Raw genomic sequence first — 15,044 nt, forward strand, 5'->3', positions numbered from 1 at the left:
CATAGCTCAGGATTCTCGTGCTAATGGTCATTCTGAGCATTGAGCATAGCTCAGGATTCTCGTGCTAATGGTCATTCTGAACATTGAGCATAGCTCAGGATTCTCGTGCTAATGGTCATTCTGAGCATTGAGCATAGCTCATGATTCTCGTGCTAATGGTCATTCTGAGCATTGAGCATAGCTCATGATTCTCGTGCTAATGATCATTCTGAGCATTGAGCATAGCTCATGATTCTCGTGCTAATGATCATTCTGAGCATTGAGCATAGCTCATGATTCTCGTGCTAATGATCATTCTGAGCATTGAGCATAGCTCATGATTCTCCTGCTAATGATCATTCTGAGCATTGAGCATAGCTCATGATTCTCGTGCTAATGGTCATTCTGAGCATTGAGCATAGCTCATGATTCTCGTGCTAATGATCATTCTGAGCATTGAGCATAGCTCATGATTCTCCTGCTAATGATCATTCTGAGCATTGAGCATAGCTCATGATTCTCCTGCTAATGATCATTCTGAGCATTGAGCATAGTTCATGATTCTCGTGCTAATGGTCATTCTGAGCATTGAGCATAGCTCATGATTCTCGTGCTAATGATCATTCTGATCATTGAGCATAGTTCATGATTCTCGTGCTAGTGGTCATTCTGAGCATAGTTCAATTAGACAAGACGGTTTGATGGTCATTATGTTCAATTAGTCAAGACAGTTTGATTGTAAAAAGAATTTGTATTATTGTGGGGATTATTGCAGCACTCAGACAATGCAATGGCGGTATTATGCGGCGTGGCAATAACACTGGCATTAGTTCCAACAAAGTACATAATAATGGGGTCAACATTATATGGGTTTTTCATGACCTCAAGCCTACGGAAAAAAACTGAGGATACCAACAGCGGTGGTGACAGACGACTGAAGGAATGGTGGGACTCTATCCCTGTCATCCGCGTCCGTGTTGTTGGCAAGCTACCTGAGAGTGACAACCATTCCACTTAAAAGGGTAACCCTCCATTCATCTTTCTTCCTGCTTTCCTAGTTTGGCCATCTTTTTTGATTGTTCATTCTGATGCTGCATGTGAGGTCAAACTCATATCTCCTTGTCCTTTGCGAGTACACGAAGTTGGGGCCCCCAGAGAACAACGCGACAATGGAATTTGGTTTTTAGGAGTGTTGAGAATCTTGGTTTTTCTTCTTCAATTTTGGACACTTCGGGTTGAAAATAAAGTCCCCATGAGCTACTACTGTCATGTNCTTAATTTCTCTTCATTTTGTACTTTGCTTTATAATTTCTTTTCAACTTTCAAAAGTTTTAGTAATCATTTAATTTTTAAAAGTTGTCCAAAAATACCATCACTGATTTTTAGTTTAAAAATATTGTGAATTTTTTTTTTTTATTTAGAAAAATGTTTTAAAAAATATTATTCTTTATGTATAAGGGTCCCACAAAATTTTCATTTATCATCTTATTTGAGGTATAGAGACGCACGCACACGCAAGTTTGTACAACACGCAAATTTGTACAATCATTGATTGACAATTGTCACTAGAAGGAAGGAAACAGAGAAGGATATCTAGAAATAAAATGGAGGGTTGAAAGAAAGAGGAGATGGTGTAACGACTCTACTTTATCCTTATAAAATTAAAGTCGTGCTATTTATCGTAAATAAAATTATGGTAATAAAATGTAAACGTATGTAATTATAGCCTCATATTTTGAAGGATCTAAAATCATGTACATTGGGCTCAAATTTCATTATCGGTAGATTGAGGTGTATATTACTTTTCTACGTATGGTCTATTCACACACACGCGGGCCTGGACAGATAATAAGCATTCGTGGAGTTGAACTCTAAGAAGAAATAAGACCCAAAATCTTTCTTTTAGGTATGCATTACTTCAAGCCTATTAGAATGAGTAATTTATGGTCGATGTACGCACAACATGCTTGACGTTTCGCATAAAAATCATGGTTACGCAGAGGATTCATATAATACTTCTATCACTTCACGACCCGTGTGCTTTATGAGAGCAACATACAAAATCAAAATCATAGCATTTCATTCGTGATATCTTGTAAATTACACATAGTAAATTATACACATAGTTACATCATTATGGTCATGAAGTTTACAAATATAGAATCTTAATATATCAACTAAATCATACATAGTCATATCAATATAATAACNTAAAAAAAAAAAAAAAAAAAAAAAAAAATACGTATTATTTATGTAACATATAATTTCATCAAACTAGTTCATAGGTATTAGACTCACTTGGTACTCTTAAGATTTCTTGTGTCGAATGTTCTTCGGTTTAGTTTCACATGATCCAATTTCATCTCCAGATTTGAAAACTCGAGCTTACAACCTAATCGTGAAGCCAACAACCCGTAATTATCTTAAAATCAATCGTTAACAATTTGATAAAAAAAAATGCTTTCAAACCGAACGAGCCAAACGATGGTTTTCAATGTTAGAAATCACTCCTAATCAATTTGTTCAACATTTGAGAATGTCAACATTTGAGAATTCTATTGACATGACTAAGTTTAGGTTTTGTAACTCTGATATCGTGGTGTAAATCACTACTCTCCACAATGGTATGATATTATCCACTTTGAGCATAAACTCTCGTGACCTTGTTTTGGGCTTCCTCATAAAGCCTCATACTAATATAGATAAATTAACCAATGTGAGACTCACTTCTAATAACCCTCAACATTCAAAACATCGGAACGAGCCAAATGAACCAATTGAAAGCATTTGAGCTAAACCGAGCCGAGGAAATTGACCTAATTTGTTATGACACAATCTGATTGGGGTCGAGGTCACGTGCAGTCAGGTCCTCTCACGTGATAGCCTTTCTCTCTCTGTCTTTCTCTCTCACTCTCTACCCATTTCTTCTCTTTCAGTTTCATTTTAACGTTTTCCTTCTCCTCTCTCTCTCGCACAGTGAAGTATATGCGCAGCGGAAACGAAGTTCTTCTCTGCAACTCTTCTCCGGAACCCTAACCGCCGATACCTCAACGGGGATCCCTCTCACGTCCGGCGGGGTATCTCTGAGCTACAAGATGGACGTCGATCAGTCTGATTCACAGAAGGCTCAGACTCTGCAATCCCTAACCAGTGGTTCTCTCGGTTCGTCTTTGTCGAAGCTCGCCGGCTCTTCCCAGGGTATTCCGGCTGGCAAAGACTTTCACTTTTATTACAACTTTGATGAATTCAAAATCCCGATACGGAGCATCGACCGGCAATCTCAGTCGATGCTCGAGACCATTGGCTCGTCCGCTGAAGTTTGGGGCAAAGAAATGGCGTTCCCCGAGGATAACGACGACGCGTATGATTGGTTGGTTAATGTTAACGATGATATCTTGGAGCGGTTCGATGTGTCGCTGGACGAGTTTCAGAGGATTCGAAAGGAGGAGGAGGAGAGTGGGAGGGCAGTGGCTTTTACGGCGGACGCTGATGATGGGTTTCAGTTGGTGTGTGGGAAGAAGAAGAAGAGTCCGAGTCATGGAGACGAGGTGCACGATTCTTTTGAGTCTAGTGTGAAGGTTGCTACCAAGGACAGGAGAACTTTGGGGGTGAAGCCGAAAGTGCCATTCCATATACCGACTATCCGCAGACCGCAGGACGAGTTTAACATCTTGGTTAATAATGCAAATCAGCCATTTGAGCATGTCTGGTTGCAAAGGAGTGAAGATGGCACGCGGTTTGTACATCCACTGGTTAGTTTAACCCCCTTTGGCTTGCTGTGGCCTTAAAGTGTTACTTTTTCCATTTATTTTGATTACAAGGGAGGAAGAAGATTACGCTTCGCTCAAGTTAGCTGACCTTGGTGCTTTGCATTACTTTAGAAAGTTAAGACTACATTTTAGTGGCTCCTTTAAAGACAAGACCAAATTTTAATGGCCAGAAGTTTTTGGCTTATCCTTTGTAAATATGGTCTGTGGCTTAGCGGGGATGCGTTGGGATTCAATCGGATTGTCATGTGTATTGTGTGTATCCATTTTTCATGATCAGATATCATTTTGTGGAAGTTGAGATTTGTTGCTTACTTCAATTTACTTGTATGTGCAGGAGAAGCTATCTGTATTGGACTTTGTCGATAAGATTAATGAAGATTTTCAACCTGTTTATCCACCATCTTTGGATTGCACTCCTTTCAAATTCATTGAGGAAGTTAATGATTTGAAAGAATTGGCAGCTAAATTGCGACGGGAGAACGAATTTGCGGTACAAAACTATTACTAATTTAATTCTATGAGAAACATATATTTTCAGAAGTAATTATTCTGTATTGCCTGTATTTAGACTGTGTTTTATATAAGTTTGGCCGTCCAGATGCTTACTTCTCAAGCTCTCATTTTGCCTTATTAATTTGAGTTGGGGAAGAAACCAATAAAATGCATATGAATTCAAGATCTGTTGCTCTATTATCAAATAAATCAGAGATTGGCGTTAATTTGCAATGGAACATAGTACTCTTTGTAGAATTTCTCATGGTATGATTTTCTTTGCAACTTTGATTTCTGTGTTCTGTCTATTGATGCACTTTATTAATATTTAAGGTTGATTTGGAGCATAATCAGTATCGATCTTTTCAAGGACTTACCTGTCTGATGCAAATTTCTACAAGAACTGAGGATTTTGTAGTTGATACATTGAAGCTTAGAATTCATGTGGGGCCCTATTTGAGAGAGGTTTTCAAGGATCCTTCAAAGAGAAAGGTAAACGTTGTGAAAAGAAATGTTTTTTTGTTGTCATTTTAGTTTTCGTGGGGGTTTTATTGTAATATTTATACTCATTTAGGTGCTGCATGGAGCAGACCGAGACGTTGTGTGGCTTCAACGGGATTTTGGGATTTATATTTGCAACTTATTTGACACTGGGCAGGTGGTGTTTTTAAAGCCATTATCAAGTATTTGTTATGTTTCTTTTGTCCTCTTATGGTTATCACTCTTATCAAATTCTCTTACGTCTACATTTGGATTATGGTCTGCAAGTTACAATCTCATTCCTAGGTTCTTGCATGAGCTTATTCCCTCAGATGCATATAGTTCGTTAGACCCAAGCCAATTGTAAATAGTTTGGGACCTTTATCCCTTTCTTCCCCATTTAATTGAGGTCCCTACTTGTATTTTAGTGGACTTGGGGAGGTTTTGCCCTCATATCCTTTTGTCTTTTTGATTTGTTTATCTACCTGAAAAAAATGGTTGTCAGGTTACAGTATCTACCTATTCTTCCTTTCTCTGCACTTGTGCTTTAGTTCTTGCATTAGTATCTTAATATCATTGAATTACCACGCAAGTTTCTATTTTTGTTCTTTTATCATCCCTTTTTCTTTGTCTTCACAAATTAGGCAACTTCTGGCTATAGTTTTTTTCAGAGGTATCCTGATAATTTAATACAGTTTTTTCCATTGATTATAGGAACTAGAGCGTCTCTGAATTTCTGATTATAAAAAAAATTCATCAAACTTGGCGAATTTTTTGAAACTATATTCTTTGCTTGGGTGTATCCTTATGTCAATGTTCCAAGTTTAATGGTTTTTACAGGTTTTGCCTGCTTTTCCAGCCATCAAATAAAGCTCTACTTGTTATGCTTGGCTAGTGGTCCTTGGATTTTGTTTCCTGGATAAGTTGTTGATTTATGATTATCTTTTCAAGGATTGTCTAGCTTTAGACTTCTTTTGGGGATGCAGGGTCTTCTTTCTCTGTATCTTAACTTGCAGAGAACAAATAACTTTCGACATGTATTCACATTTTTTGTCCTCAGGCTTCAAGAGTTTTGAAACTGGAAAGAAATAGTCTGGAGTATCTCCTTCATCACTTTTGTGGTGTTGCAGCTAATAAAGAGTAGGGACTCTCTCTCAGCATCTGGATGCTGTGTGCGTGGATGGGTCTTTTTTGTAGCTTTAACAGTTAAAACTTGTTACAGGTACCAGAATGCAGACTGGAGATTAAGACCTCTTCCTGAGGAGATGCTGAGGTATAAATGTCTTTTGTTCTTGCCATGTAGTTTTTTAACCCTAGTAGTACACCTTTGTTTATCTTTTTTTATCTTTGAAGATGCAAAGTATTCAATTGTTTTATTTTTCCCTCTAGTAGTCTTTGCGTGGATGCACTTGACAATTTTTATTGTGAAGTTGAAGAATTAGACAAAATAAATGTTATAAAATCTTAAAGCTCGTGATCTACAGTTAAAACAATCTCAGTTAGGAGAAAATAGGGTGCTAGTCTGCGATGATGCTCGAGTTAAAAGATCAATGAAATTTTCTCATATGGAGTCTTCTGTAAGGGTAGTTGGTGTAATTAGTATTCTTTTTTCCCTGTAAATGTCCAACAAGTCATGGATGCATCGAGCACATTTCCCAAGTGAAAGTGTAAAATGCTTTAAAGCATGTGGTATTGCCTGAAGTTTTCTTTGATTGTACATTATTTTGTTGTATCCTTATTCACTTTTATTTAACTCGACATCTTTTAATCACAGATATGCAAGGGAAGATACACATTATTTGCTATATATTTATGATTTGATGAGGAAGAAACTGTCCTCAATGCCCCGTGAATCTGAAGAATCTGATCTTCCTTTGGTAGAGGTATAGTTGCTCTACATCTTATGCTATTTTGTTAACAAGTCCAGAAAAAATTGGATTTTAGGGAAATGTGGTTGAGCTTTGTTCAGCTACCTATATCCTTAGCGTTCTCCTAATATTGATCCACCTTCATGGTTGCCTTACAAATTGTAGGATCTCTTTAAAGCTACTGGCAACTGAGATCGTAAACAATGTTTGTGTTTTTAATGAGTTCATCAAGATAGGAAGTGAATTTTAGCCACTTAAATGATAGCATAAACATATGTTGAGTTTTTTTTTTTTTTTTTTTTTTCCCTTTTCCAATGTGATATGATTTTGAAAAAAATCTTGGAATCTGAATGAATTTCATTGAGCTAAGAGATATTATGTAGAGCTGATGGAAAAGCGTATATACTCTTTCTGGATTATGATTATATTTATTCTTTTATTCTGTCAATGTTCAAAAGTATGATGTTGCTACAAGTATGGAAGTAACAATTACAGGTTGCACAATCTCCATAGCCAGCATTTTAAAATTCTAGTTTAAGACTTATTCTGCCAGATGAGGTTTGACCTATAACATTATGAAATCTGTTTTGTTTTTTCACTCACGCGTTTGACATATGGGGATCTATATATTTTTTTGTATTGATATTTGGTTTGCTGCCTGTAATATTTCAAACTCAATCAAGTTGCACTTCACATTTTCCTAAAAGAAAATGTTGCACTCCATGTTTTCTCATACGGATCAGTGTGGTTCAATATAGGAAACCACCTTTAATTTTCTGCTCTGAGGTGGCTGAAGGTATGTAGCATCGCTTTACCTTTTTGATGAAGCTACCTTGTTTTTCATAGGTCTACAAGCGAAGTTATGACGTATGCCTGCATCTTTACGAGAAGGAGCTGTTGACAGAAAGTTCATATTTTTATGTATACGGGTAAGTTTTCTTCATTCTTCAGTAAAAAGAACATTAACATTTACTGTTGTTCACTTTTGCTCCTGCTGGTGAATTTTCCTTTTCTTTTCTCCTTGCATTTAGTGGAACTCTTAAGTATTTGTAAGAAACGTCCTAATTTCTATTAATTTTAATATAGATTGCAGGGTTCTGGTTTCAATGCTCAACAGCTTGCTGTTGCTGCTGTAAGCTTTCTTACACTTTACATTCTATGCATAATATATCTGCATCAGGAAGGTAACAGGGGTGAAGACCTCTTACAAATATCTTATTTCTTTTATACAATAAATGGGGTTTAGCAGTCCACCCAATTTGCTAATGAAATTAGAAGAATCCCCACGGACATAAAATAATATGGAGGGATTACTATTACAAACCCGTTCTTCATGCCCCGTGTCCGACAACTTTCCTCTAAACTTGAGGTTCCAACTCTATTTCATTTCAGTCCAGCACTCTTGGTAGAATCTGCCAGGAAGAAGGTTTTAGTCTTGTGGTCACCTTTCCACTTAACACTTAAAAGATTTGAGTCATTTTCCACTTGACGGGAGTACCATTACTCCAGCCTGAAAGTAACGCGTTCTTCTTAGAAATGAAATTAATTGGTTAGAGGCTAGATCATATGTCCTGTTTAATTTATGTTGCTGGAAGTAAATATCCTTTATTTACAATGTGACAGAGTCTCTTTGAGTGGCGAGATATTGTTGCTCGTGCAGAGGATGAAAGTACTGGTTACATACTGCCAAACAAAACGCTTCTGGAAATCGGTAACTGGGAAACCTATGCTGGCATTTGTTGTTAGAAATAATCTTATTTTTGTGGCTTACTGCAGAATTTTAACATAGTTTTCTTATTGTTAAAGCCAAACAGATGCCTGTCACCATTAACAAATTACGTAGATTACTGAAATCAAAGCATTCATTCATTGAGCGCAATCTTGCTTCAATTGTTACCATCATTAGGCATTCGATGCTGAATTCAAGTGCATTTGAAGAGGCTGCTGAGCGTTTGAAGGAAGTCCGTACCGAGGCGGTAAGGCTTGTGCTTGTAACCTCATACTGTTGTTGATTAATAACTTAACAGACTCGAGATCATTTCCCTAGGTTTTTAAGTGCCTGACCTTCAATTAATTCATGGTGTTTAGCTATATGATTAGTGTTTGTATTATTTAATTGTTTAAATGAGATGAAGGGAACACATCTATTCCTGGAGGCACCGGCTTTATTCTACGTCTAGAGTAGATATGGAGGAATGTTGTTCTGGTTTCTGAGCTTTATTCTTAATTAGAAGAGCTCAACTAATTCATTTTGGTAGCATGAGGGTATTGGCAGACTAATAGTTTTAAGTTGTATAACTATTTGCAAGTCTTAATGTATCTGTTAATTGTTGTTGTACATCGCCTTTTCATAAAATAAAACGGAGGGCTTCTTGTTTATGCTGACTAGGATTTTATGTAGAATGTGTATCTGTATATTATGTTCTAGTACATGTAGCCCGTTCTCATGAAGCAACCCCGTTTCGTATAAACGACCCATTAGTGGAATGAACGGATACATTTTTGAGCCATTGGAAACCTTGATAATATCAGACGAATTTCTCTATGTTTGCTTTTAAGATTGCAGATGATTACCTTTTCATTTGCACATTTGAGTTCATTACTTGTTGATTGGATATATTTATGATTCTTTCGTTTTTCTTGGCTGCTGATATTGATATTTTTAACATTCTCTTGCCTTCGCTGTTGATATGTTGTTTACATGACAGGCATCAGAAGAAAACACATCAGCTAATGAACATCAAGAAACTAATATGCCCGATACTTCGAATTTGAGATACGCAATCCCAATTGTGAAAGACAGTGCTGTTGATAATACTGCCAATGATCAGATCTGTTCGTCCTCTTCTCAGTCTAAAGTTGCACCCTTGGAACATGGATACCGGCCCTTTGTACCTGGAAAATGTGTAATGGTAGACCACTCAATGCATCCTGTTCTGAATGGGATGGGCCCAACAACATCGGAGCTGGGTGAACATTCCAATGGCGATAAATACCCGGTAGCGCAGGTATTGAAGTATATCTAATTAACCATGGTTAGAGACTAATTAGAACTTCCTTTTGTGTCTGATTGGTTTCTTTGCTTGAGATCTATGTTCTAAATGATTCCCTGTTTAAGGTTACTGGAGTGAACATTACGTTGCAAAAGAAAACTAACCGAGGAGGTCTCGGTTCGCTATTGGGAAACTCGGCCCCAAAGAGAAAATTAGATACTGATATAAAGGTAGGGTCCTTTGGTGTAACATGTAAGATACCATTTCTTTTAGTTCTTCTCCTGTTGCTGCCTCATTGGTATCGCTTATTTTTACTAGGATAAGGAAGAGAACAAGTTGGATAAAATCCGATCTTCTGTGACTCTACCCTTTCATTCATTCTTGGGAACGAGTGAGCCATTAAAGTCCGTTGTAGAACCAACCACCATGACTGCATTAAAAGCTCAAAATTCCGAAGCACCTGCTGCCGAGTCGACAAAAAGCTCGAATATAGAGCTACCTGCAATGCCTGTCTCAAAACCCTGCCCAACAGATGAGATTATCATGTTGGAAGATGATTCAGATGACGATGACGAAGACGAAGACGAAGAATTGCATCCTGTTGCAGAAGCAGCCACCGATGAGCCAAAGTTGAAAGGTTTTAGTGCTAGTTCACCTCTTGAAATAGACGACGACGACGACAACAACGACGAACCAATATCTCTGTCCGAATTGTCTTCTAGCTTTCAAAAATGTTTGAATTCTAATGAACAAGCTATGAACCTTCAAGAAACTGACGATTCAGGAAAACAAAGTGGTTTTTTGCAGATCCAACCGTTCGACTACAAAGCAGCAAGGAAACAAATAGAATTTGGAGAAGATTTGGAGGAAGACTCGAAACTCGAGGACAACAAAGATCCGAAGGCATCGAAGAACGCTGGGGCAAAGTCAGATTTAGATCTGAATCGAGTTCACAAGAACAGTGAAACCGTGGAATTACCGCAAGGCAAACGACGCCATGCCTTCCCTGCTACCGGAAACCGAAGTGCAACTTTCCGCTAAATCAATGTAAGTGATTTTTACTCTGTAAACTACAGACGGTATTACAAGTCAAAAGATTTCAAAGTATAAAATGGAAAGAGTAAAAAGTCTATTAAATAGCGTTGAAAGAGTGATCTTGCTTGTTTTCAGTTTGCCAGGAGGTTCTAATCTTAGATTATAATGGTCATTACGATTATCTCTGTTCCTTGTCAAATCATAGTTATACTGATATACACACAACACAATAGTGTGGAGAATTGGGCAACCCCTAAGTTAGGGATGATGCCAGTTTGTCGACGTCCATAACCGAAACTTAGGCAAAGGGTTACGCTACTATTCTCGAACAACTTACAGTTGAGTCTTCTTTTTATACTACAGATCTGTCGTCGACCTTTAGGAACAAATAGAGTTTATCAAATCATCGAGCTCATACGCTACCTTAGGAAATTGTTCTTATTATTGATCTTGTCAATTCTTGGGTTACCATGGGGTTTATAAGCCAATTTTCGTCTTATTAGAGTTGATTTGGAAGTTTATGGTGAACATATTACACAATTTTGTATGTGTTATTGGAAGTTTTTGGTGAAATTATTACTTACTCGTTTATTAAAATTGGTTTCATAGACACCACACCAATATTAGTTCAGCAATTTATGTTCTTTATTGTACACGAATGTAAATCTCAACATGTTATCGAGCGAAAATTGTATAAACTTCAATGAATATAATGCAATTTTTTTGTCGGGTTGGATTCCAATACTTTTAGGTGTCGTTTTGGTCTCAGGTTTTGTTTAAAATACTTGAGAATGTTTGGGAATTGGATGTTCGAGAATAAAGTGTCTGTAAATCAGATAACTGTGATTAATGTGATTAATGTTGTAAATCAGATAACTGTGATTAATGTTATATGGGAAATGATGTATGAATTATTTTTTTATTTGGTTTTTACTTAACTTTAGATAATTAATTGTTAAATCAAATTATTAAAATAATTTTCATTGATAAGTGTAGATAATGTTAATAATTATTCTCAAATAAAGATTTTTATTAAAATTATACACAAGTTTAATGGTTAATTAATTATATATTATAGTTAGTTAAAAAAATAAATGACAATAATAATAATAAATTATAAAAGGAAGAAATAAAAAATGAAAATAAAAAATTATCAGAACAACGCCACGTCAAAAGCTGTATGAGTTGGCGGCCTTCCATTGGTTTGTCCATGTCATTTTTGAAACCTTCATTAGGCCTGTGATCGCACTCGTTCAATCTGATCCATTCATTACAAAAGACGTAGACATCGACGGCTGATATACGCCATGTCACCGTCCTCAATGCGGCGTCGTTTTGTTTTCCTTAGCGAAGTAATTTCGGTCTGGTTTCTTCGTCTTCTTCCTTTCTCCATTGAGAGAGAGAGAGAGAGAGAGAGAGAGAGAGAGAGAGAGAGAGAGTGAGAGAGAAATCTTTGTTCTTCCTTTTCTGTTCGATCTTCAATTCCTCTCTCATTTGCCTTACGAAGATCAAATTTCTCGGGTTTTCAGATTGATTTGCGCTCTGCAATTCCGTTTCTTCTTTTTCTTCATTTCGGTATTCAGATTTGACGAAACCGAAATCGCGATTCGTTTTTGTGTGTTTCTGATGTCTGCCTTGGAAGGAGGAGGAGGAGGAGGAGGAGGTACGCTTTCGGAGATATACCATAGTGCGAAGAGGCTGCTGTTGAGGACCAGAGATGAGCTCGAGAAATTGGAGCGTCTCGAGTACACGGCCGTCAGTAGCATGGACTCCTCCGACCTTTCCACCTCGATCAAGAGGGATATTACTCAGATCCAGTCGCTCTGTGTTGAGATGGATAGACTCTGGCGATCCGTGGCGGCTAAGTCTCAGCGTGATTTATGGAAAAGGTTTTTGTTCCATTCCCACCTTTGATTGAATTTGTAACTGTATGGTTTCATGTCATTTGATGTTCATCTTCCGGATCGAATTTAGAATCAGATGCTATTTATTTGTTTTATTGAACATTTGGTTATTCATTCTGAATTCCTTGATTTGTTAATTTATTCAAAACTGGTGGATGTTATGTTCTGTAAATCATTGTTGCTTCCATACAAGGGAAAAGAGAAACGAAATGGGATGATCTTTTGGTTCCAGGATTGAATTTGGTTCGGATTATAATTGACAAACGTTTTACAATATGGGATTGGGATTTGATTGTGATTATGGATAATCTTACGACTTATTTCCAATTCGATAAGGCGCAACCTTGATGTGTTTCAACTGGGAATTGTCCTGCAGAAAGGTGGAACAGGTTGCCGAGGAGGCTGATTCTATGAAACAAAGCTTAGACAATTATTTTCTAAGAAACCAGAAGCGAATGATGGAAGCAAAAGAGAGAGCAGAATTGCTTGGAAGAGCTGTACGTACTAATTGTTAGCTACTTGTGGCTTTTGGTTGCTGAACCCCTTCTTTAATCTTTCATCTTATGTTGTTTTTGGTCTTGCTTTTGTAGAATGGTGACTCTGCTCACATTTTAAGAATTTTTGACGACGAGGCACAAGCCATGAATTCCGTTCGAAATTCATCGCGGATGATAGAGGAAGCTAGTGCGACCGGAGAAGCAATCCTTTTCAAATACTCCGAGCAAAGGGACCGGCTGAAGGTACGTGCATAACTGAGTGCATGTAGATTGATCTTTTTTGGCTATGGCTACCTTCAATTGTTAAAGAAATCTTTGAAAGACTATGGATGTATAATGTATTCCCTTTAAATGTGAATAGGCTAAAGATTCTATTCTATATTCATACTCTCTTGTTGCTTTAGGAGATAGCTGCATGTATGGCGCCTTTGAGTTATGATCGTTTTGGAAGAATTAATTCTTTTTTGGTAGTTTTTAGTTTACTCGTGAATTTTTACTCGAGTCTTTGTCCATATTTTGGCGGTTATAGATTCTCCCGGATTAAAAATCACTTTGATTGGCTTAAGGACATGTGTGTTATGCTTATTAAGGACTCTAAAAGAATGTTTCTCACAGGGTTTAATAAGTTTTAGCTGGTGAAGTCCGAGTTCGTGTGACCTATGATTAGATTGTGTGAAAAAAAAAATGTAATATAGAAATTTCGGCGTGCGTGACTTGCGTTTTCTGTTTTAGTTGCGAGATTAGAAATTTTATAATGAAGGATTACACCAATATAACTTATGGCTATCATTGTTTTTTTAGCGGTGTATATTCAACCCAACAATCCGGACCAATCCAACCAACCTGAACTTTTGGGTTGGTCCAAAAAAATCCTCAACCCAACCCAACTCGGACCGTGTATACCCTAGTTTCTTTATAAAAGATGACTTGTGTTTTCTGTTTTAGTGTGTAATTAGATTCCTTTGTGATATTTCTAGTATGCGATATTAGCAATGTTATAATGAAGGATTATAGCGGTGTACATTCAACCCAACAACCCGGACCAATCCAACCAACTCAAACTTTTGGGTTGGTCCAAAAAAAATCCTTCAACCCAACCCAACTCGGACCGTGCACACCCTAGTTTCTTTATAAAAGAAACCTTGTGGCCCAACCTTCAAAAGAAGGTTTTTTATTTTATTTTTCTATAGTGCTATGATTATCGTTGTTTTCTGTATAAAAGATTTGATTGTTTCTCATAGTGAAACATGCCATTATAGACTACGGGAGGTTGAAATGGCATCCACAGCTACTTTACTACAGCCTTTATTGGCTTTATTGGCTTCCTCACTTCTCTCTTATGCATCCATTTCTCTCATATTCATTCCCTTATTTTTGTGCATCAGAGAGCACAAAGGAAGGCACTTGATGTCCTTAACACAGTAGGGCTCTCGAATACCGTCCTGAAACTCATCGAGAGACGGCACCGAGTTGATAATTGGATCAAATATGCAGGCATGATCTTAACCATCGTAGCTGTGTTCGTATTTGTTCGATGGGTTCGGTAAGGAAGGTACAAATTGAGGCTGCTTTAATTTGATCTCTCAGTGTTTACACTTCTGGTGGTCTCACTGCCATCTAATAGACAAACAACTACATACTAAATAGTCTACTTAGAAAGAACAGCTACTACTTTGATGGTGTCCTCTCCTCAGTCGAGCTTCGCTTTGAGGGTGTCCTCCCCACAGTCGAGCTTCGCTTTTGAAGTGCGCAATAACTCGAAAGTTTTCAGGTAATCTTCGGAACTCCCTTCTGGGTTGCTATAGTTTTTGTTCTGGAGATGCAGCTTCTTGTTGATGCTTAGGCTTTTGTTTGTAACATTTCATGAACTTACAGGACTTTTTGGTGCCTTGGTTCTCTTCTCTATAGGTTTTTTCTTGGTAATGAAATTGTCTAATAGATTCGTTAAGTTAAAAAAACTGTGTTTAGGAAACTAAAAATGTCTAGTTTACCTCTCTAATCACTTCCAAAGTCGATCTTAAACTAG

At 37.3% G+C, this 15,044-nt stretch overlaps 2 protein-coding genes and 1 pseudogene across 2 annotated transcripts in view; all 3 read left to right on the plus strand.

The window, feature by feature from the left end:
• Positions 1-1,245, plus strand: part of LOC111804162 — a 6,829-nt gene extending 5,584 nt beyond the window's left edge. Inside the window, exon 10 of the mRNA XM_023688869.1 lies at positions 755-1,245. Within this exon, the coding sequence (XP_023544637.1) occupies positions 755-997 (243 nt within the window). The 3' untranslated portion in view covers positions 998-1,245. The remainder of the gene's footprint in view (positions 1-754) is intronic.
• Positions 1,246-2,907: 1,662 nt separating this feature from the next.
• Positions 2,908-11,208, plus strand: LOC111804160 (protein RRP6-like 2). Its single transcript, XM_023688868.1, has 14 exons — positions 2,908-3,731; positions 4,084-4,239; positions 4,575-4,733; positions 4,816-4,899; positions 5,782-5,861; positions 5,944-5,994; positions 6,496-6,604; positions 7,436-7,518; positions 7,676-7,721; positions 8,213-8,300; positions 8,396-8,565; positions 9,298-9,597; positions 9,708-9,812; positions 9,901-11,208. The coding sequence occupies exons 1-14, from the start codon at positions 3,075-3,077 to the stop codon at positions 10,621-10,623; spliced, it is 2,811 nt and encodes a 936-aa protein (XP_023544636.1). The 5' UTR covers positions 2,908-3,074; the 3' UTR covers positions 10,624-11,208.
• Positions 11,209-12,017: 809 nt separating this feature from the next.
• LOC111804542 lies at positions 12,018-15,044 on the plus strand (annotated as a pseudogene).

This window comes from Cucurbita pepo, chromosome LG10 (assembly GCF_002806865.2).
Source record: "Cucurbita pepo subsp. pepo cultivar mu-cu-16 chromosome LG10, ASM280686v2, whole genome shotgun sequence".
NCBI lineage: Eukaryota > Viridiplantae > Streptophyta > Magnoliopsida > Cucurbitales > Cucurbitaceae > Cucurbita > Cucurbita pepo.

Coding starts and splice junctions, on each gene's coding strand:
- LOC111804160 (XM_023688868.1), top strand. CDS start 3,075: ATGGACGTCGATCAGTCTGATTCACAGAAGGCTCAGACTCTGCAATCC. Junction 4,900..5,781: donor ACTTATTTGACACTGGGCAG/GTGGTGTTTTTA, acceptor TTTTGTCCTCAG/GCTTCAAGAGTTTTGAAACT. Junction 8,566..9,297: donor AGGAAGTCCGTACCGAGGCG/GTAAGGCTTGTG, acceptor TTTACATGACAG/GCATCAGAAGAAAACACATC.